The sequence below is a fragment of the Nannospalax galili genome, unplaced genomic scaffold (assembly GCF_000622305.1).
Source record: "Nannospalax galili isolate Female #2095 unplaced genomic scaffold, S.galili_v1.0 scaffold481, whole genome shotgun sequence".
NCBI classification, from domain to species: Eukaryota; Metazoa; Chordata; class Mammalia; order Rodentia; family Spalacidae; genus Nannospalax; species Nannospalax galili.
The window spans coordinates 989,777-1,011,459 of NW_008345609.1; the positions used below are offsets into that span (position 1 = coordinate 989,777).

Consider the following 21,683-nt stretch of genomic DNA (forward strand, 5'->3'; position numbering starts at 1 on the left):
GTAAGAGCAAGGTCATGGGCTCAATTCTCGACACTAAAACAAGACCCAAAAAAAAACCTTCAAATGGTAAAATACTCAGGTCTTTTGACTCCTTGCACTGTGATAAAATTCAGTTCTGATATATTCAAAAAGCAGCCAGGTGCTTCTGGTCTTAACTGATTTTTCTCACCAGAAAATTGAGGCATTCCAAAGAATATACTAAGATACACTCATGTTATTTCTATAAATATGTATAAATAAGTATTAGACAACACTGTTTTCTGACAAGAATCACTATACAAATCTATAACAAGGGAAAAGTGTGTGTGTGTGTGTGTGTGTGTGTGTGTGTGTGTGTAAGTGTATACCTGGATACATATATTGTCCTAGAAATTAGTAATCCTCTCTTGTGCCATGTTGCTGTAACTTTTGTCCTTGGGGTTGTAGCCTGGAATCTGGGCCAAACCTTCTTGTTTGAGTCCATTCTGTAGGGCAGATTCAACCCCTTGTTTCCAGGCGCTGCCATGGTCAAGGTAATCCTGAAGAATATGGAAAGACAATATTAAAAACACAATCTTTTTATGTGTGTTCAAAATCAACTTGAGGGATATTGCTTTAGGTCTTTGCTTCAAATAATGCTATGTTAATAATAAAACAAAACAAATAATTCTTACCCAAGAGAGTTATTTACTGATAACTGATCTAGGAGTTGTTTACAGTAATAATAACTTTATGCATTCAGTGTCCTGTGTTGATTAAAAACATCATTATATCTCACAGTATATCAATTCTGTGGAGCAGTGTGTAATATTCCCTGGTAAAGAGTTATAAAACTGTCCCTGATGGTGGCCCCCTTCCTACTACTTGTGAACAGTAAAAGTACCTTATGCAAATTTCCCAGGAGTCTGTTCAACATTTGAAGAGAAGGGGCAAAGGGACCCAATAGTCTCACCCTGGTTGCTTTCTCCCCTTGTCAACTCAACATTCATTATGAAAGCTACCTGAGTCAATAGAATTGACCACCTCTTCCAAAAAATTCTTATCTAGTAAGTTCATACACTAGTAAGATTCATTGCTTCAAATAATTCCTAAAACACACCTAACCAAATAGACTACTTAACTTGCTTCCTTCCCAGCAAACTGCTCCTAAGAAAAAAAGCTCCCACTCAGACTTGCAGATTATTTTAGTGGAATAAACTTCTTTATTTATGAAAGCATTGACAAGATTGACCTCAGGATTTTCATCTAGATCCGTTCACTTATTTAAAGATCTCATAGTTTTGTTGAATTCAATCAGAGCTTTACATTTAAAGATTTTTCTGAAATCACTTGAGTTGAAAACTCTACAAATACCTATACCTAAGATTCCCATTCTAAGACTATGATAAGATGGTGTTCCCTTGAATGCAACATATATTAAACTGTGCTTTATTTCCTTCTTAAAAGATTTTAATTTTGTGGGAGGATGAAGAGGTGCCTTGGCGATTAAGAACACTGATTGTTCTTGCAGAAGACCTGGGTTCTAATTGCAGCACCCACATGGCAGCTAACAACTGTCCGTAGCTCCAGTTCCAGGAGATCCGACAGCCTCTTCTGACCTCCAAGGGAACTGCACGACACAGATGCACTTACCTACATGCAGGCAATGCATGCATACAAATAAAAATAATAAATAAAATTAAAAAAATAAATTAAAAAATATTTATTTTTATTTTGTGTATATGAGTGTTCCATTTGCATGTATATAAGAGTACCAAATAAGAGCTTGGTACCCACCAAGGCCAGAAAACAGTGTTGATTCCCTAGAACTGGTGTTATATACAGATGACAACCACTATGTGTGTGCTGGGAACCAAACCTGGGTCCTCTGAAAAAGCAGTAAGTGCTCTTAATCTCTGAGCCACTTCTCTAGACTGGTTTTCTTTCTTGTGCATACTATTAGATGAATATTTTCTAAATAAAATAACAATTGACAGCTCAGAAACATGGTATAGCCAGGAATGGTGGTACACATTTAATCCCAACACTTCAGAGGTAGATGTAGGTGTATATGTGAGATATAGGGCAGCAAGTTCCAGGCAGCTGGGGCTACAGGAAGACCCTGTCTCAAAAAGACCAACCACACACACAAAACCCAAAAGAAAAATATAAAGAAATACTAGGTGAGCAAGGGAAGGAGAAGGAGGAGGGGAGAGGGGAGGGAAAGGAGAAAAAGAATGAAGAAACAAGAAAGAAAAGAAAAAAGAAAGAAAAGGAAAGAGAAAAGAAAAAGAAACATAGTATGTAATATGGGTTGAGTTCCAAGCACTAGAAGAGGAAAATGTGTGAGTCTTCAAGAGTGAAAATAAATTTAAACTTTAAGAAACCATATTATAAAGACTCTGAACAAAGAAAAGACCAGAACTAGACAGACTCACTGCTAAATTCTATTACATTTATCAAGGAAAATTAACACCAATGTTCCAACAAACTGTTCCATAAAATAAAAAAGGAGAGAAATGCCATGAAACTCATTCTATGAAATCAGAATTATTGCCCTGACACCAAAACTGAAAAAGGCACACAATTTTCTTGGTGAACACACATATAAAATTCTTGCAAATCAAATTCAAGACCAAATTAAGAAGATTATACACCATAATGAACTTGATTTCACTGCATGGATGCAAAAAAGATACAACATACACAATATCTAAAATATACAAACAATTTTAACAGTTGAATATATATATATGCATATATATGCCAATAAAAATTTGAAAAATGTTCAACATCCTTAGCCATCAGTAAAATGAATTAAACTGCTTTAAGATTCCATCTTGTGCACCAGGGCTAGACTTCTCTGCCCTTCATAAGGAGCCCAGACCTTAGCAGACTGCCTGAGAGTGCTTAAATCGGATCTCCCCTTAGCAAGCTCCCCAAATTGTGCTGTGACTGCTTGCTAGTAGGGACTCAGACATTAGAAGGAAGCTTGAAAGTACCTGACTGGCACCTGACTTAGGCCTCTTCAGGAGCTCCTGAATAGTTGGACTGAAGCCATCTGGTCACTCAATTATAAAAAAAAAAAAAGAGAGAACCTGAAGCCTAGACCAACCAATTTTATATAACCAAAAAGAATACAGCCAAGGCACACCAATAATACAAACAGAAGCAGGCCTCAACTCAACAAAGGAAATCTTAAGTTTCATACCAGAATCACAAACAACAAAAGAAATCCACATGCCAAAATCAAAATAGAAAAATAATATGGAAAACCAAAATAATGTTTCCACCAAATAGTGCCAGTCCTATAGAAGATTTCTAAAAGAAGAACCCCTTTGAGATAACCCAGGACACAAAATTTAAGAGAAAAATCACAAACATGATCAAAGAATTCAACGAATTTAAAGAACACACACACAAATCAAAGAACTAAAAGAAGATAGGAATAAACTTGTGACTGAATTCACAAAAGAGATAGAAATCTTGAAGAAAACTCAGACTTAAATGAAGAAGGAAATGAAAAACTCAGTAAGTGTATTTGAAGCAACAGGAGAAAGCCTCATCAATAGAATGAGTGAAATAGAAAACAGAATATCAATACTTCATGATAAAGTTGAAGAATATGAACCACTCAAGCAAAGACTGTGAAAAAAAGTTCAAAAACACAGGAATTGAATATGCAAGAACTGTGCAACACCATGAAAATGACCAAATTTACACATCATAGGCATAGAAGAAGGAGAAAATTTTCAATTTAATGGTAACAATCAGATCTTAAACAGGATTGTAGAAGAGAATTTCCCAAAATTAAGGAAAGACATACCCATGTAAATACAAGAAGCATGTAGAACATCAAATAGAAAAGAAACTCCTCAAGGCATATCATAGTAAAAACAGTAAATGTACAGAACAAAGAGAGAACACTGAAATTTGCAAAAGAAAAAGAAAGTCACATACAAAGAAAACCCATCTGAATTACAGCCGATTTATCAATGCAAACTATGAAAGCCAAAAGAGCCTGGACCAATGTATTATCAGTTCCAAATCACCATAGATACCAATCCAGAATACTTTACCCAGCAAAAATGCCTGTTATAGTTGAAAGGGAAAGAATAATCTTCCATAACACAAATAGGCTGGATGCATGTCTACAAAATCAGCCCTTTAGAGAATACTTGTAGCTATACAATGAATGAAAAAAGGAACAATCATACCCAAAGGGCAAAAGAAAGAAACTAAGTGAAGGTGCCATTGAGGAAACATAAAATTAGACCAAGAATGCAAAGAGAATTTAAAATGATGGCAACTGATACATATCTTTCAATAATAACTTCAAACATCCATGGACTGAACTCCCCAGTCAAAAGACAGAAACTAGTTGAATGGATTAAGAAAGAAAATCCATCTCTTTGCTGTTTTCAAGAAACCATCTCACCTTCAAGGACAAGCACTACCTTAAGGTGGTGAAAGGATGGAAAAATATATTCCAAGCAAATGGCACTAAGAACAAGCAAGAGTTGAAATTCTAATAGTCAACAAAATAGACCTCAAACTAAAACTAATCAGAAGAGATAAACAGGGTCACTTAATTCTGATCAAAGGAATAATTGACCAAGATGATACTACAATTGTGAACATATGTGCACCAAACTCCAGTGTACCCCATTTTATGAAAAACAGTACTACAGGACTTTAAGACACAGATTAACCACAATTCAGCAGTAATGGGAGAATTCAATACCCCACTGTTTCCATTAGACAAGTCAACCAAAGAATAAACAGAGAAACATGTGAAGTTAATGATACTGTACATCAAACAGACCTAACAGACATCTACAGAATATTCCACCCAAGCACCACCTACTTGGGCCCAAAACAGCTCTTAACAAATACATACACACACACACACACACACACACACACACACACACACACACACACACAAAATAATTCCATGCATTCTATCAGATGACTACAATGCAATAAAATTTAAAATCTACAAGGGAAGAAGCCTAGCTGATAAAGATACAAGTCTTAGTGTTGTTAGCCTTGTCTGACACAAAATCACTTCTTGAAATAGAGTCTGGGGAAATTTGGTGCATCTTGCTGCTTTCATGACTATAATTCTCCACCACTAATTTATATTTATATGACTCGAATATGATATATCTCCATTGGTTAATATACTGAATGTTTGGCCTACAGCTGGCAGTGCTTTTGGGGAGGTTGTGGAATCTTTAGGAAGTTGGGCCCTGGAGCTTGTCCTAGGGGCTATTTCTTGCTCTGACCTTTCCCTTTACTCCTTTTCTTCTGGTTCTTCTCTAGTAATGGTGAACAACTTCCTCATACATAGGTTCCCACCACCATGATGCTCTGTCTGAATGCATGAGGGCAAGCAATCATGGATGAACCCTTTGAAATTGAGAACCAAAAAACATATATACTTTCTTCCTTTGAGGTCTTCTAAGAGGTACTGTGGTAAGAGATAATAAGGAAATTAACCAATGTAATATCTATAGAACTAGAAAAGTTTGTGTCTATGTCAGGCTGTATAATCATGCCCCTCAGAGAAGGTGAATAATCTATCCAAGGAAATGTAAGACATGGAACCAGAATTAGACCTACAGCTGTCTGACTTTCAGGTACATGATCTTAGCCTTTACATTTACTATGTCCTGTATTTTGTCTTTTTCTATAAGTTATTTTCACATTTATCCTAGAACTCACCTTTCCAGGAGTTAAAAGGCAAATTGGAAATTGGTCATTTGTAGTGACAACAATTCAACCCTAAGGCACAATTACTTACCAACATATTTATACACTTAAAAGAAAATTGGCTGAGGCAACTCTGAAGTTGAAATCCAGATTATTTCAAATTCTGACATTCATTGACCCCATGTGTCCTTTCCTTTGCAGTTGTCCCAAAGGCACAAACAAGTACTCCCTTTAAACCAATACCAATTTTAAGAAGCTGGCACATCCACTTACTTGCTCAGTTTCACTGTCATGCTGGACTCCACACCAGCACAGAGTTTTGTATTTCTTAGACCAAAAGCAAAATAAATTACAAACTGGTCTAATTAAAAGTGGGTCAATATCCTGGCCTTTTTGCCGACCTATTAGGAGAAATAGAGATGGGTTAGATGGCTTCAGACCTCCATGTGTAAACATTATCAGCTTGAGAGGAGGGTTACTTCTTAACAAAAAGATAAAAGTAAGTTTGGCAGGTGGATAAATATAACTTAGTTAACTGCTGAATGAGATGGAAGCTGTTTTATAAACTAAAAATTATAAATCAGGGAAGCTCAGGGCTATAAAGTTAAATTGTGATCACATATTTATTTGAAAATATTATTCTACTAGTAAATTTTGCAGGTCAGTTGAAGAAAGAGAAGAAATTGGGTTCGTTTTGGCTTCTTTCTTCCTCAACTTTTATCAAAATCACATGTTTTCAAGAACATCTGTTTGTATTTGTAAAGCTGTAAAGATGTTTACTGTGTCTCCTTCCTTGCAGTCTAGCATCAATATCATAGACAACATTCTTCCCGGGTTTAGCAGCCACTTTCAACTTCCCTCATACTTCTTTTCTGACCCTTAAAGCATATTTGGTTAATGGCCTATGTCTACAAACATACTGTGGAACAAGAATCAGACTGAAATTTGTTCTAAGATGGAAAGGATTATGAGTTCTTCCTCCTAGCACCTTCACTTATTTCAAGGCCAGGAGATGTAGTCATGAATACCCAATCCACTCAATGCTAGGTCAAGCATGAGAGCCAATTGGTCTAGAGGTCCCTAGAGAGAGACACACACATCAATCAAATTTCTTCTATGAGCAGACATTGTGCCTGTCCACAAGCTTTTGCTCAAATTTTTTTCTAGAGACATGAAAATACAGATTTTTAAAATTATAAATTCATGTTGAATTAACATATTCCAGAATATTAAATCAGCCTGTAAAAAGGCATTTTACTTAATAGAATTCTAATTAAATTGATATTTGTCAGTTAGTACCCTCTACATACTTGGCACATTTCACGTAGGTATTGTTGATAAGGAAGTTTATAAAGACTTAGTAAATGATGCAGCAGGGAAGTAGCCATATCTGGTCTTAGAACTCATAATATATTTTCCTTAATGTATGTGAGTGTGTGAGTAGTGGGGAGAAGTTTGCAAATCCTCAAAAATCCCAGAATGAAGAATTTCAGTGTGGTTCTGGATCAAAAGATTTAATTCAGAACCAAACCATGGGTTTCAGAGAAGATGGGTTCTCTGAGGAGGCCCTAAGTATCAAACACTCAGAAATAATGAAGATCCGTTATCTCTAAGGCCGCTGGGACCTGAGATTTCCTAACAAAGAAGCAATTCTTAGTTTTAAATGGTTTTATGTTCTGTTTTCTTCTAGAAAAGATCGGCTTTGAGAGAGAGTAGATAGTAAAGTGAAAGTCAGCAATAAATAAGAAGGTTGAAAATGGAAACAAACTCAATTTGGGGTCTGCACTTTCCATTGATCATGGATTTATAACATTTTTCACAAGCAAGTCCTTATAACTGAGGATTAATGAAAGTAGACTATAGATCTATGGATATAATATGTGTGAGAGGAAAAAATGTCAAAGAAAGGAAGTTTTTCTTAAAACAAGACAAGCTAGAAGAGGAAACATCATGGTTTTATTACAACTTTGACTTCCCTTCCTCTGAAAAGAAGCAACTTTGTATCAAAATACTAAGCCCACAAAACAGTGTGGTATCAACCCCACAAAAACAGTGTGGCCTAGAATCCATCTCATACTTACCTCCCCTACTGGGAACCTGGTGCAGGGCACTAACCTCAAAACCTTACAATGAAGCCCTGAATAGAGAAAAGCATTAGACTGGAGGTCAGAGGAGAAACATTCTTTGTATTTAATCTGCCTGCATAACTGCTATTACAAAGAAGTCCTCATACTCAAGTGCATGGGGTGGTTGCATTTCAAAACAACTTATTTTCTTTTCAATATACATGATATATTCTACAACTGTATGAAATAACCTTTAAAGAGAGGAATCCAGATATCAAACCTGTTATGAAGCTGATGATTATTCCAGCAAGTATGCATCCCAGGCAGCCCACTGCACTGTAGTAAAGATAGGAGAGGGAGTACCAGGTTTCAGCTAAGGCAGGTCTGTGGAGGACAAGGGCATATGTCACCCATTCTGTTTGTTCAGAAATAGGGACTCACAGTTAGTTAGGGCATGCACTCAGTTCATTTAGGTCTTGGAATTCCTTAAAACCCCCAAAACTTAATGTTTTGTGTTGATTAGTTTTAAATGAATCAATTATAAACTACTTTGCCTTGTTTTATACTCAATTTAAATTATCTCTGAATTAGAAATTGAGCAATGTACATAATAAATTATAGGTTTGTAATAACAAACATATCTCCCATTTCTTTTGTATTACTTTCTATTCGAATGCTTATTAACACGAGATTTAATGGATGGAATTGTGCCAGACATTTGTCTATGTATATGAGCTGACAGAAAATCACTAAAGGGACTTAGCAACACTCTCATAGGATAGGGATAAAGATTATAGGTTATTCAAAAAGAGTAAAAGCCTTTATATATTTTACATCATACCTCCCATTTACTTTTCAATCCTCCAATAAACTTTTTTTCACTTTTGTATATATAAATACAGAGAAAAGGATATCTGCAGAAAACTGTAGTCTTGCATTGTACTCTTCAGTGCTAAGTACTTATCAGAAAACTCTTGGGAAAGCAAGAAATATCTCATCAAACTTATCTCTAAGAACTGTTCTCTCCTCTGATTCGTTGACCTGCTCTCTGGGACTTAGTATTATCTTAGTAAAGTCAACATACCTGCTGGATAGCTGAGGAGCTACTGTTGCCGTTATATTTGATTGGACACACTGCTCTATCGATAGAGGTAAAGGCAATGTCTTAGAGGGTGGTGCAGGGTAAACAAAAGCCCCAATGGCTACCCAAAATGACAAGGTGATTCCTATAAGGAGGCCTCCTAGTGCACCCTTGAAGGAGAAAAACAAAGGTTGATATGAGATTAAACAGAGCTATTGGTTACAAGAAAAGTGATAGCTCAGTGATTCTGCCTATCCATCTTAATTTTGCTATGTACACTGGAAACACTCCAAAATGCTTGTGTATCAATTCTCACAAAGCAGTTTTATATATTTACTATCTCATTCATTCATCCATTTGTAGTGTTGAGTACAGAACTGAGGAACTCATAAAAATTAGACCATGTCTCTACTGAGCCACAACCCCAAGGCCATAGAGGTTTTAATGAATGAAGATCCCAGAGAATTCCTTAAGGATCATCATATTTAGAGTTCTAGTAAGAATTTTTTCTTTAATTTCTTTCTCTTGTTATTTAAAAAGATGTTGAAATACCAATATCATAAGTAGAGTTTGATAAATGAAGGAAAACTTCATATGATAGTGATAATGTGGTCATTTTTCATGGCCTTATACTGTGCAAAATACTGGATAGTGATAATGTGGTCATTTTTCATGGCTTTATACTGTGCAAAATACTGGATGTTATTTTTTTTCCACAGGTCAATTTAGAAAAATTCTCCTGATGCTCAAGTTTTGGGGTATTTTTTTTAATCTAAACTCTAGTAGTAAGTATATTTTCATTAGCTATGTCGTTTAAAGGATATGTTTCTTGATTAAATGAAGAGTTGATGAGTAATTTTCCCTCTGTGAAAACAAAACAATCTGGCAGAGACCAGGATGATTAAAAATCATATCTGATATGTTTAGTCTCCATTAAAAAGCTAAAAACTTCTGTGAAGGAAAACAATGAGCTGGGACGTCTCATATCCATTACCAACTAAGGAGAAGTCTCATAGACAAACCTACAAGACAGTCTGAAGGGAGAAATTCTCCAGCTGCAGTTCCTTCTTCCCAGATGGCTTTAGATTGTGTCAAGTTGACCAAAACTAACAAGCACACTAAGTATTAGTAGCCTCTCAAAGTATAACCAATGGCATAAAGATTCTTGTTAGGCTTAGGTAGAGAGCCGTAGAATCCTTACCTTCCAGTTCACAAAAGGGAACACGATCCCTAAAGTGAATAAACCCATCATCGGTCCCCCACACATGCCAAGGATGCTGAGGGCAGCCTATGGGAAAACAACAGACCAGATGAACCCCCAGATAACTTGAATTTATTCAATTCACTTTCACTTATTATGCCACCAAAGTTTCCCCAATTTGTTCCCTGAACCTTGAAATGAAAATATTGAACATATAAGTAGTCATTAAAGGATCAAGAAGATGCACTGTGAGCTAGAAGGCAAGCTATAAATTCCTTGATTAAAGGAATAGTAACCTATATATCTAATTTGTAATCAAGGAGCTTACAGAGTATCTTCTATGAATTATGACAACGTCCACCCGCACTCTCTACTCTCAAATGATGACTATTCACTTCTCCCTATTCTTTTTTCCAATTAAACAATATTTGTTGCTCAGCTGAATTCCAGTAAAATACAGAGGACATCAGTATTTCATAAAGACACAAGACAAGACAAAACCAAGACAAAACAAAACAAAAACAATGAGAAAGTTGAGGTAGAATCTATAGATTTGCTTAGCTGATGTTGCTGTGTTTCTGTGACTTGGCAATGTAGAGGGTGGGGAAGGATGGTCCAGGAAACTTGGGTCATATACCTAGTTCTGCCCCTCACTGTGCGAACTTGAACAGGACACTTACACTCTTTTCTGGAATCATCTACAAAATGAAGCTGTTGAAACAGATTATCCCTGTCTCCTCCAACACTATTATTTCATTGAACTGACAGTTGGACATGTGAGAAGCAGTTCACCTGTTAACAACTAGAGTTGGGTTTGAATACCAGTCTAACATTGTAACTTTGGTACAAGAACTTCTTAGTTTCTTCATCTAGAAAATTGATACATTAATTATACCACTTCTTACAGAAATGTTAAAGATGAAGTAATACATGCAAGGCTGTACCTAGAACATAGTACTATATAAATATTCCTATTGTTTGCAGTATTAATGACCATTAATAAAATTTTAAATGTTTCTAATTTTATCAGGTGGTCACTATCCCATTACAAGTTATTTCATTAATACTTTCCCTTTCTGAAAGTAAGTTTGGTTGAGATTTTTCATGTATGTTTAATTTGGACTTGGGGCACATACATGTCAATATTTGGGATTGGGAAGCATAGGCAAGACATTAGCAAAATTAATAGGGAAAAGTTTCTCTAAAATCAAATGTACCTTTTCCCTCTTTCATTACCTGAACAACACTCCCCATGAAGGAGGCGACCACAGCCATGGAGGTGCACAATATACCAAATACAAGACCTGAAAGAAAGACAGCACATGGTGATACATTTCCTTGAGAAAATCCTGGCTCTGAGGCCATCTTTGAGCACCCAGTCAGCACTGTTCCCAACCCAAGCCCTCCAGAAGGAACCATAGTGTGGAAAAACCTCTGCATAGGGAGGAAAGACCTTTGCACACAGTCAGCACGGATCCCTGTTCAGCACTTCCAGCACCTCTCTTCAGAGGTTAGAATAAACTGGAATCCAGTCTCTAGCCAGTTCTCTCTAGGATTTCAAAAGAAATCTGTCATGCAGAACCAACATGACAACATGGAAAGTGACCAAGCAAATCCAGACTAAATTAGTGGACGTTTGTTTCAGCTTAACCATTCTAAAAGAGAAGCTACTAAACTCTGAAATACGCATAGCTTTTCATCCTTAATTCTGCAAAATAGCACTTTTTACATTCTTCCACATGGGCTTGCACATCAGAAAACCTTTCTGATTTTGCTTTTTGGTGCTTTATTCATACCATCCTTAGTTAGAACATGATTTATTTATCTCTCAACAGAAGTGTTTGTTTACATATCACCACAAGAGGCTTCATTACAAGCACATTAAATTCCTATAATAACATAAACAACTAGAAAAAACAAAGATGGGCAGAGTCAGAGAAGAGAGAGAAAATCATCTTGTTCATTTTGTTTGAATAGTCTTGGTTAGTGTGATGTTAGTTTTAATACCCAACTTGACACAATCTAGAACTATCTTGGGAGCGAGTCTCAATGCACGATTCCTAGATCTGGACGGCCTGTCGGCATTTTGGGGTTTATCTTTATTATAGTAACTGAAGTGGGAAGACCTTCCCACTGTGGATGACAGCATCCCTTCATCAGGGGATCCTGAGGTGTTTAAGAGCAGAGAAAGCCAGCTGGGCATAGCCACACTGTACCGCTGTCTCTACTCTCGATGGTAGCTGCTTCAAGATGCTGCTCCCCTAACTTCTAACCATAACCTGGAATTGTGAGCTAAAATAAACCATTTTCCTTTAAGTTGCTTTTGTTGGGGTATTTTATCATGACAACAGGAAACAAAACTAAGACCTAGTCAGCTAAATATTCACCCCAGTTCTTAATATGACTATTGATTCAATTTTCTTGGATTCTGCCCACAGGTTGGATACTTTGCCATACAAGAGTGCCAAAAAATCAAAACTTTAGTCACATTCTGATAAGGGACTACACTAAATTTATTCAATAATCTATCTAAAATTAATTTCTCAAGAACAGTACCTGTGTGCTTTCACAATGCTAGTATCAGCTCCAACGACTAGACAAAAAACAAAAGAAAACACAAAACACCACAGGCATAGACAAAAACTTCTACCTCAATCTGATATACCCACGGATATCTGCAGGAAGTTGAGCACCTTCTGGGGTCTTTAATTCAGATAGTTAATAAGATGAAGGGAATTCACCCATTTAGCAAGTATGTAATTAAATTCATCTACGCTTGTTCAAACATAAATAAAAAGAAAAAAGATATATGTAATTCATGCTTAAATGAGGACATAAAAGATAATGAATATATCTTAACAAGTCAAATAAAGAGTATTTTCCTGGAAATAAATCATTGAAAACTGGCACTGTCAATAGACTGCAGAGATTGTGAAAGCTCAATGAAGCAAAGACATACAGGTCAAGAGAAACAGATCGAATTAAAATAAATACACAAAGATAAGGTCCAACACCAGTAAGTTCATAAAGTTGAACTCAGCTGTGACAACAAAGCATTTCAAGTAAATATAAAGTCTTGATAGCCCACAAAGCACACCTAGCTATTGATCAATGAGTAATGCAAACAGGTTCACAGAAAGGTTTATACAAGATTTTTTATAATAATCTCAGATTGAAACAGCCTTCTTGCTCAATAGATATACAAATGACTCCCAAAATTCATGGTTTTATATTCTTGTATTCAATTAAGTGTGGTTAAAGTATTAAAGGAAAATGATATCTGTATTGAACATATATATACTTTTAGTCTCATCGTTAATTCTCAAACAATATAATATAATTTATATACCATTCACATCGTTTTAGGTATTGCATCTAATCTGCAGATAATTTAGGTTCTATGGGAGGATGTACACAGGCAATATAAAAGTACTACACCACTGTACGTAAGGGACATAAGAGTATCTGTAGATGTCTATATTTATGGGAATTGTGGAATCAACACTTATGGATGTTAAGGAATGTTGCGTATATTACATTTTTAAAACACTATGGCATATGCATGGTGTGCAGCAATAAAAAGAAACAGACCACCTATACACAAAACAATACCAGTGGTGATAAATTTCAAAATAATTATGCTGTAAATTGTTAGAAAAATGAATGCTACTGTGTGAATCCATTTATATGAAATTCTGGAAAATGTAAAAGTCAGTGGTGGAAAAAAATCAAATTGTTGCTTGAATTGGGTTACACAGGTAAATGAATTTGTCAAAACATAAGTCTGTGTTTAACATTTTTCCATTTCATTATAGGGAAATGTTTAAATTAAATGTTTGAAGCAGATATTAAATTCCATTTAATGATTTGCATGCTAAAATAATTAAAGAAAATGAACTGATGTCTCAATTTACTTTTAAGTAAATGAAAATATAATCAGCTAATAGATGGAGAGAGCCAGAAAGATATGTGAAAAAGGTTAGGAAAGATTGGTGGATAACCTCTATGTATATGGGATAAACTGTTTTTGTTTGTTTCATTTTTTGTTGTTGTTTTGGTTTGATTTGTTTTGTTGTGTTTTTTTCAGTCTTTTTGAGACAGGGTCTCCCTGTAGCCCCAACTGGCCTGGAACTCACTATGTAAACCAGGCTAGTCTTGAAGTTACAGAGATCGCCTGTCTCTGACTCACGGGTGCTGGTATTGGAGGCATGTGCCACCATGCCTGGCCTGAGTAAACTATTTTCTTAAAGATTCATTTATTTTTCATTTTATGTGTATGACTATTATGCCTACATGTATGTAAGTACACCTGTGTCATGCACTGACTGTGGAAGACAGAAGAGAGCATTGGATCCCCTGGAATTAGAGTTATAGATGGCTGTTAACTGCCATGTGGGAGTTGGGATTCGAACCTGGGTCTTCTGCTAGAACAGCCAGTTCTCTTAAACACTTAACCATCTCTCCAGTCCCAGGAGTAAACTATTTTGTCACATGGCTTTTGTTATAAAATATATGGAACCAAACACAAAAATGAAAGTAAACACAATTACTGTTAAAAGATGTTGTTTCAGAGGAGTTCAAAGTAATCTTGAGAGAGACTTGTGCATTTCAAGAATGCGGAGGATTGGAAAAATCTATGGAAAAAAGGAAAAATAATGTGACAGACATGGGAGATGTGCAATCAAATTTAGAAGAATAATGAAGAAGGGGATGATGAAACTATTAGTATGTTCAATAATCAAGCTTCCTATACAATGATTTAATTTTGTGAGTCAACAGGAGTTGAATAAATGGCTAGGTATGAGCTTTACACGACAACAACAAAAGCAAACACAAATCTAGAGCACTGTCACTTTGATAACAGTTTAGAAAATATTTTGGAGAAATCATATTACTCAGAATATCAACAAATAGAAATGAAGAAGAAAAGAGAGGAGACAAAGAGGAGGAAAAGGAGAAAGGAATGAGGCAGTTTAGAGTTGCAGACCTGGTGGTTCAGAGAAAACAGCTGTAAATATTAGATAACCAATATTAAAAAGAAACCTCTGGAAATGTGCACCAAGAGCGATACTCCACCTATCAGAGGTTATAACTCGAGGAAGTACAAATTTATTTGGAAGTATAAGGACTGAGCTCAAACATTATTGAAGGAGTTCCAGTCTAGAAAACAACTGCACAGGGAAATGCACCCCCAAGTTTCAACTGAAGACCCTGGGGCTTGGGCAGAAGAATATGACAGCATATTACATACGGTAATGGTAATAGTTTGTCAAGCATGTAAAATGCAAGTTGTGGAAATATGGAGGCTTGTATCAATTTTCTAGATGCCAAACAAGGTGTGATAAGGTCAGATTTCTTGAAAGGAAGCCCTGAGAAGCCATTCTGTGCAGCTGTAAAGTTGAATCATAAGTCACAATAGAAACTCCAGCATGGTGGCAATGCCAAAAGTATGAGGCATCTGCCAAGTAAAACTGCAGTCATAGAAAGGAGTCAGTCAAAGAAAGAGGCTATGTGTGCTACAGCAACAGAAATGGACAGCCCTGCCTAGCCCAGATGATGCTCCATGCTGAGCCCCCAATGGCAGACATGAAGCTACAGGATTTGGCGCTTGCCCTGCTGGGTTTCAGTCTTGATTTGTCCCTGCAATACCTCCTTTTCTCTCTTTTGAAATGGAAATATTTACTCTATACAACTTTACACTGTATTATCATTTTTTTAGTATTTTACAGTGGTTCAAGAGACGGTCTGTACTTTTTTTAAAACTTTAAAAAAATTTTATTTATTTTTATTTTATATGTATGAGTGTATTGCCTACACGTAGTTAAGTGCACCCATGCCGCGCAATGCCTGCAGTGGTCAGAAGTGGCTGTCGGAACCCCTGGGACTGGAATTACAGACAGTTGCTAGATGCTATGTGGGTACTGGGATTCAAACCCGGGTCTTCTGCAAGAACAACCAGTGTTCTTAACCACCGAGCCATCACTCCAGCCCCTGTACTTTTAAATTAAAACAACGAAATCAATAATTGAGTGACTGAAATGAAGAGACAAATTTCAAAATATGAAGTAAAAATAATCAGTATATGTATGAAAATGTATTCAATTTCCATGACCATCAGAGAAATGCAAATTAAAACTATTTTGAAGTTCTACTTCATGGAAGTCAAATTGACAGTCATTTATAAAGTCAATAAGAATACGTGCTGGCTAGCATACAGACAAAAAGGAATCCTCGTAGACTGGCAATAGAAATGTTAACTGGTCAGGTCACAAGGGAAATCAATAAAGAGGCTTTTCATAAAACCAGAAATAGAACCACATGACCCAGCTACACCAGTCCTGGTGCATAACCAAAGGACTTTGAGTCAACATGCCACAAGATAGTCATGATAATTAAAAAAAAAAGGGGGTCCAACAGCTGTACCTACATAAGCCTTTACTGATCCATGTGCTCTGCTTGTCGGAGAGATGTGGAAAACAGCTCTTGACAAAATCCTCAAAGGTCACTGTTGCTAAGGCATTGATGCTAGCAGCCACTGTGCTACAAGAAGAGAAAAATAAGAAAATAGTCTGAACTAAATAGGAAAAACCATCAGACAACCTTGTCATCCAGGAAGGAAAATTCAGAGATATGTCCAAAATACTGAACTCCGAGGAGAACTGCATGATCTGTTTGCTAATTCTGCAAACCTTTTTCTATGCTAATACTCTTTCAGTTTTTCAACTAACTACACAGAAGTTAAGGTTTCCTGCTCTAACTCCAACTAATCATACTTAACAATATGCTAATAAATTAGCAAGAAATAGCAAGGAGATTATTCACATACATGCCCACATGTGCATGTTTATGTGGTGAGGGAAGGGGCGAACTTTCCTCTAGACTGGAGTGAAAGCAGCAAGGTACTACTGTCTTAACCGAGGAGTAAGTGCACCTTGTCATTCATTAATAACTTATTTATACGTGCATTTGTTTATTCATTGCAGGTAGTAGGCATAAGATGTTGAACTCAAAAGGCATAGTTCTTACACGCTACCTGTGAACACAGACATTCAACAACCAAATTATGCAGTTTATTATACTCAAAAAAATTTATGAAGAAAATAGCAAGGTGGAATATTGATAGAAAATTATCCCTTAGGAAATGACAGTTAGGAGAGACTGATAAGAGTCCTGAAAAGTAAGGGAAAGACTGGCAAATAAAGGAGAAATTGGATAAATACACCTTGAGCTGGAAAGGAAAGTGTCACCCTCAGTAGCCTCCAGCCTCCAGAGTGGCTGGAATGTGATTAGTAAAGGCAAGAAGAGAGATCAGACTGACAAGCTGCAAAGGTTCCAAGAGGATTTTTATTTATTTATTTTTCCGTGACTTTCCAGAATTGAGTCTTAATACACCCGTCAGAACATCCGAAAGTTGAGTTTTCTTTGCAGAACAGAATAAAAGCTTATTTAAATTACCCATATAGACCAAGGATGTTTTCATTAGTCCAATAAAGAATTAAGTTCAAATGGTTAAAAATTGTCATTCAAGAATGATCCCTTCTAAAGTATGTAGTAACATAATAATTCCAACTTCATTTTAGCGGTCGTTTTAAGTTCAGTTGCATAAGAAGATAAAGAAAAGAGTATAATTAGTAAGAAAGAAGAAATATCCAAAAAGTATTTATGATTTCATGATTTGAGGGAAAAATGACTCAGAAAATCAACTAAAAATAATTGATGAAAAGCACTAGATATCACGAAGTTCTGGAAAATAAAGTTAATAAATAGCCTCAAGCCTAACAGATAATGGCATGTTACAGTCATTAAAATTATTGATGTCATCATATCTATAGACTGAAGGCTGAGAAAAATGGAAAAATTCATAGAAAAATGTAAGGAGCAATAAAAGTAATATTTCAAGTCAGTGGTGAGAAGGTGTCTTATTTAAAGAAATAAAGAGACAAATGGATGAGAGTTTTGAAGGAAAGCCCATGAAGAACTCTACTTAACCTTTTAGAACACATATATAGGGAAGATGGCTGTGTTGGTTTGAATGACAATTGCCCCCCCCTCCCCCGGCTCACATGTCTGAACACTTGATCTCTCTTTGTAGCACTGGTTGGGAGGTGGTGTATCCTTACTAGAGGAAGTCTATCACTGGAGGCAGGCTTTAATAGCTTTGTTCCACTTCTAGTTCGTTCTCTCTGCTTCCTGGGTATGAAGTGAGATGTGATCTTTCAGATTCCTGCTCTAACTGCCTGCTGCCATGCTCTCCCAGCCTACCATTATAGACTCCTCCTCCTGAACTGTAGACTAAAATAAACGCTTTTTTTTTTTTTTTTTTTTTTTTTTTGGTCTTTTTGAGACAGGGTCTCCCTGTAGCCCCAGCTGTCCCGGAACTCACTATGTAGACCAGGCTGGCCTTGAACTCACAGACTGCCTGCGTCTGACTCCTGAGTGCTAGGATTAAAGGCATGCGCCACTACGTCCAGCAAAAAGTTGTTTTTTGTTATGGTATTTTATCACAGCATCAAAAAAAGAAAAAAATACAATGATTTAATAATTTTAATACTTAATATAATAAACATTACCATATTATCTGAATAATTGTTAATAAACTAAAATCCATAATGTAAAACATGAATTTAAAATCTCAATATTTCAAAAATTGCCTAGCAGACTAGGCAGTATGCTGCAGGGTCAGGTCTCTGTAATCAACCCCCTGGAGGACAGTGTGAAATGGAGTCTCATAGAAAGTGGCATCCCAAGGAAGGTAGAGAATACAGGAATATCTAATGTTCACTGGAGTTAGTCATAGGCAGCATGAAAAGCCATCCTGAGAGAATGACCCTACAAGATGGCACTGGTGGGAGCTCATCTTCCAGTGTGATCCATCCTATTTGCCAGACATGGAACTTCAGGATTTAGCATTCTTAGTGACGGACTTCTTTCTCATATACTACATGACAACTAGTATGCAAATAAAATACAAAGAAAGTAGTCAGTGGGTCAGTTACTACATAGCAAGTGCTCAGTAGACAGAGTTGCAATAGATAGAATTGATCTTTATCTTCACCATTCATGTTAGTTCAGCATCACCACTGTCATCATCATCATTATCATCATCCTCAGCAGCAGCAGCAGCTTGGCAATATACTAACCTTAGAGTTCCACTAAAGGCACAAGCCACAAAAAGTCCTGGGAGTCCTGGCATAGTAGCAAATAATTCCATGACAAAATATGGCATAAGCTGAGAAGAAGGAGGAGGAAGAGGAGGAGGAGAAGAAAGGGGAGGGGGAGGAGGATGGGGAGGAGGAAGAAGGACAAGAGGAAGAAGAGGAGGAGGGAGAGGAGAAAAGAGAGATTATTAATAGTTATCCTAATATCTCAAATATTGGAATATAGCTTTCCAACAAAAGTAGCTGAAAATCTTCAATGTCCATATTTTCTTGTCTGTTTGACCTGAATTTAGCAGGTAATCTCTAAAGTCCAATCCTTAAAATTGGACTTTGGGAAATCTAAGTATTATGGTTCCACTCTGTAGTCTGGTTTATAGGAAAGGAGATTCTACCCGACAGAGTGGGACATCTGAATACACGGGAGAAAAGGAGAGTGAATGCTCTTTGTGAGCATGTTATCTCTAAATGGAGTTTTCAGAATCACATTTAATGTTGTCATGTTTATGTTATACTGAGGACATATGATCATAGGCATCGTAAGAATAAAAACCATGCTGTTAAGAATTTATTTAGATTATGCTATTTCGTATTCTTTTTGCCTTTTTGAGACAGGGTCTCATGTAGCCCAGAGTGTTCTACAACCCACTATGTGCCCTAAACTAGCCTTGATCTCTTGATTCTCCTGTCTCTACCACCCAAATGCTATATTACAAATGTGTGATACATGCTTGGCTTTGTTCAGTTTTGGAATGCTGCATCATGAGCTAGTCTTAGACTATGTATGAAAGGAGTATAAAAGGAGCATTTACTCTTTCAGCTTTGGCCTGGCTTCAGACTTTGTTTTCAGGAACAAAGGGAGGTATCTTCTTTCTAAATGTCTAATTCTCCATATTAGAAAGAGGCCATAGCCTTGTGTTTGACAAGTGGCTAAAGGTCTAAGCAGAAAAAATATAAACCCAATATTACTCAATTTATTCTAGACATTCTACAGTGAAACCAAGAAAACGTACCTGGTCTGGTGCTGAAATAACACCAGAAGTCCAAGGGTCACAGTCTTTGAAGTGGGCATACATGATCAAGCCAGAGAAGACAGCACACAGCGCAATGATCCAGAGACCCAACAAGTTACAATACAAGGCACTAGAAAAGAGTAAATGGGCCAATTGCTAAGCACAAAGCCTCACTGCAGCATGGTAAGGTCATGACTCGGGGTAACCCTTGAGGAGGGTCCTTTCTCCAGTTTCAAGAAGCATTACATTTTGTAAGTTTACATTGGAAGAATCATTGCATTTCTTAGGTTAATTACAAATTTTTAATAAGGAGTATTTTAGATGGATTTGCCTTTAAAATAGTTTTAAATATTTCTTTCAAAATCTCAATATATGTGGCATATAACAAACACACTTTCTCATATCAAATTTCACATGCCAATCTAGAACTTCAAGTGATTTTTCCCCTCTACTCAATTCACCAAACTGTCATAAAAAAACAATGTGAATTTCAACAACTTTTCTTCCAGGGGCTAATGAGATAACATAAAAATAGACAAGGAAGGGAAATGATCACCTTGGAGATAATTGCAGATGAAAGTGAAAGTCAAATATTTTAAATAGAAAGAACAAAAACTTAAGATCATCTTAGCTATTAATTGGAGTGGGTTATTTTATTCTACACCAGCATAAGTTATAGTTGGGTGCTTTTATAATATCCTATTTTGTATTTATGCAGTCATTTGAATGTCCAAATTTTACTCTTCTTTATTTGTTTTCTGTTGCCCCAGCTGGCCTGAAATTTGCTATGCAGACCATCTAGGGCTGGCTTCCATATATTAGTGATTCACCTGCCTCTGCCTCCTGAGTTCTGGAATTAAAGGCATACACCACCAGGTTCAGAAATTTTCCTCATATTCTTAATCCCAAGGAAGATCTGAAAGTAAGGCTGCCTTAAGTTGTCTTGAAAAAATAAATAATTTCATTGTGGTGACATTCAGGCAGAGTTTTCTTGAATCTAGTCACTGTTTAAAGGAAATCAAATGTGTTCACATTCAAATAAGAACACATATTCCAGGGCCACAATGGTACTGTGCAGGAAGAAATGACTTTTATAAGAACTTAAATTTAAATCTTTCTTCATTTACCAAGGAAAATTTTTAGAAAATTTTACCATAGTTTTACATTTTTAGAAAAATTTGAATGTAAAAACCGGGTATGGTGACACATGTTTTTAATTCCAGCACTCAGAATGTAGTCATGTGGATCTCTGTGTGATCGAGGCCAGGCTGGTTCACATAGTGAGTTCCAAACCAGCTGTGGCTATAGGGAGACCCTGTCTCAAAAAAGTCAAAAAGAATTTATTGGAAAGGTTACTAATCTGACGGTATTCCAACTATTATTTTTAGTTTTGTTTCTTGACTTGTATTTGCTTTATGGGGTTGGGAATGTACTTGCTAAATAAGATGATGACGTGCATGATTTCCTTAATTATACTCTTGCTATCCATCT

General features: G+C 36.3%; 1 protein-coding gene across 1 annotated transcript in view; it reads right to left on the bottom strand.

Moving 5' to 3' along the window:
- Positions 1–352: 352 nt before the first annotated feature.
- The window catches only part of Slc5a12 (solute carrier family 5 member 12), a 53,511-nt gene continuing 32,180 nt past the window's right edge, over positions 353–21,683 (bottom strand). Inside the window, exons 8-16 of the mRNA XM_008841716.1 lie at positions 20,193–20,322; positions 19,165–19,253; positions 16,452–16,564; positions 11,261–11,328; positions 10,025–10,111; positions 8,827–8,993; positions 8,023–8,126; positions 5,950–6,077; positions 353–518 (exon numbers count right to left, since the gene is read on the bottom strand). Of these exons, the coding sequence (XP_008839938.1) occupies positions 366–518; positions 5,950–6,077; positions 8,023–8,126; positions 8,827–8,993; positions 10,025–10,111; positions 11,261–11,328; positions 16,452–16,564; positions 19,165–19,253; positions 20,193–20,322 (1,039 nt within the window). The 3' untranslated portion in view covers positions 353–365. The remainder of the gene's footprint in view (positions 519–5,949; positions 6,078–8,022; positions 8,127–8,826; positions 8,994–10,024; positions 10,112–11,260; positions 11,329–16,451; positions 16,565–19,164; positions 19,254–20,192; positions 20,323–21,683) is intronic.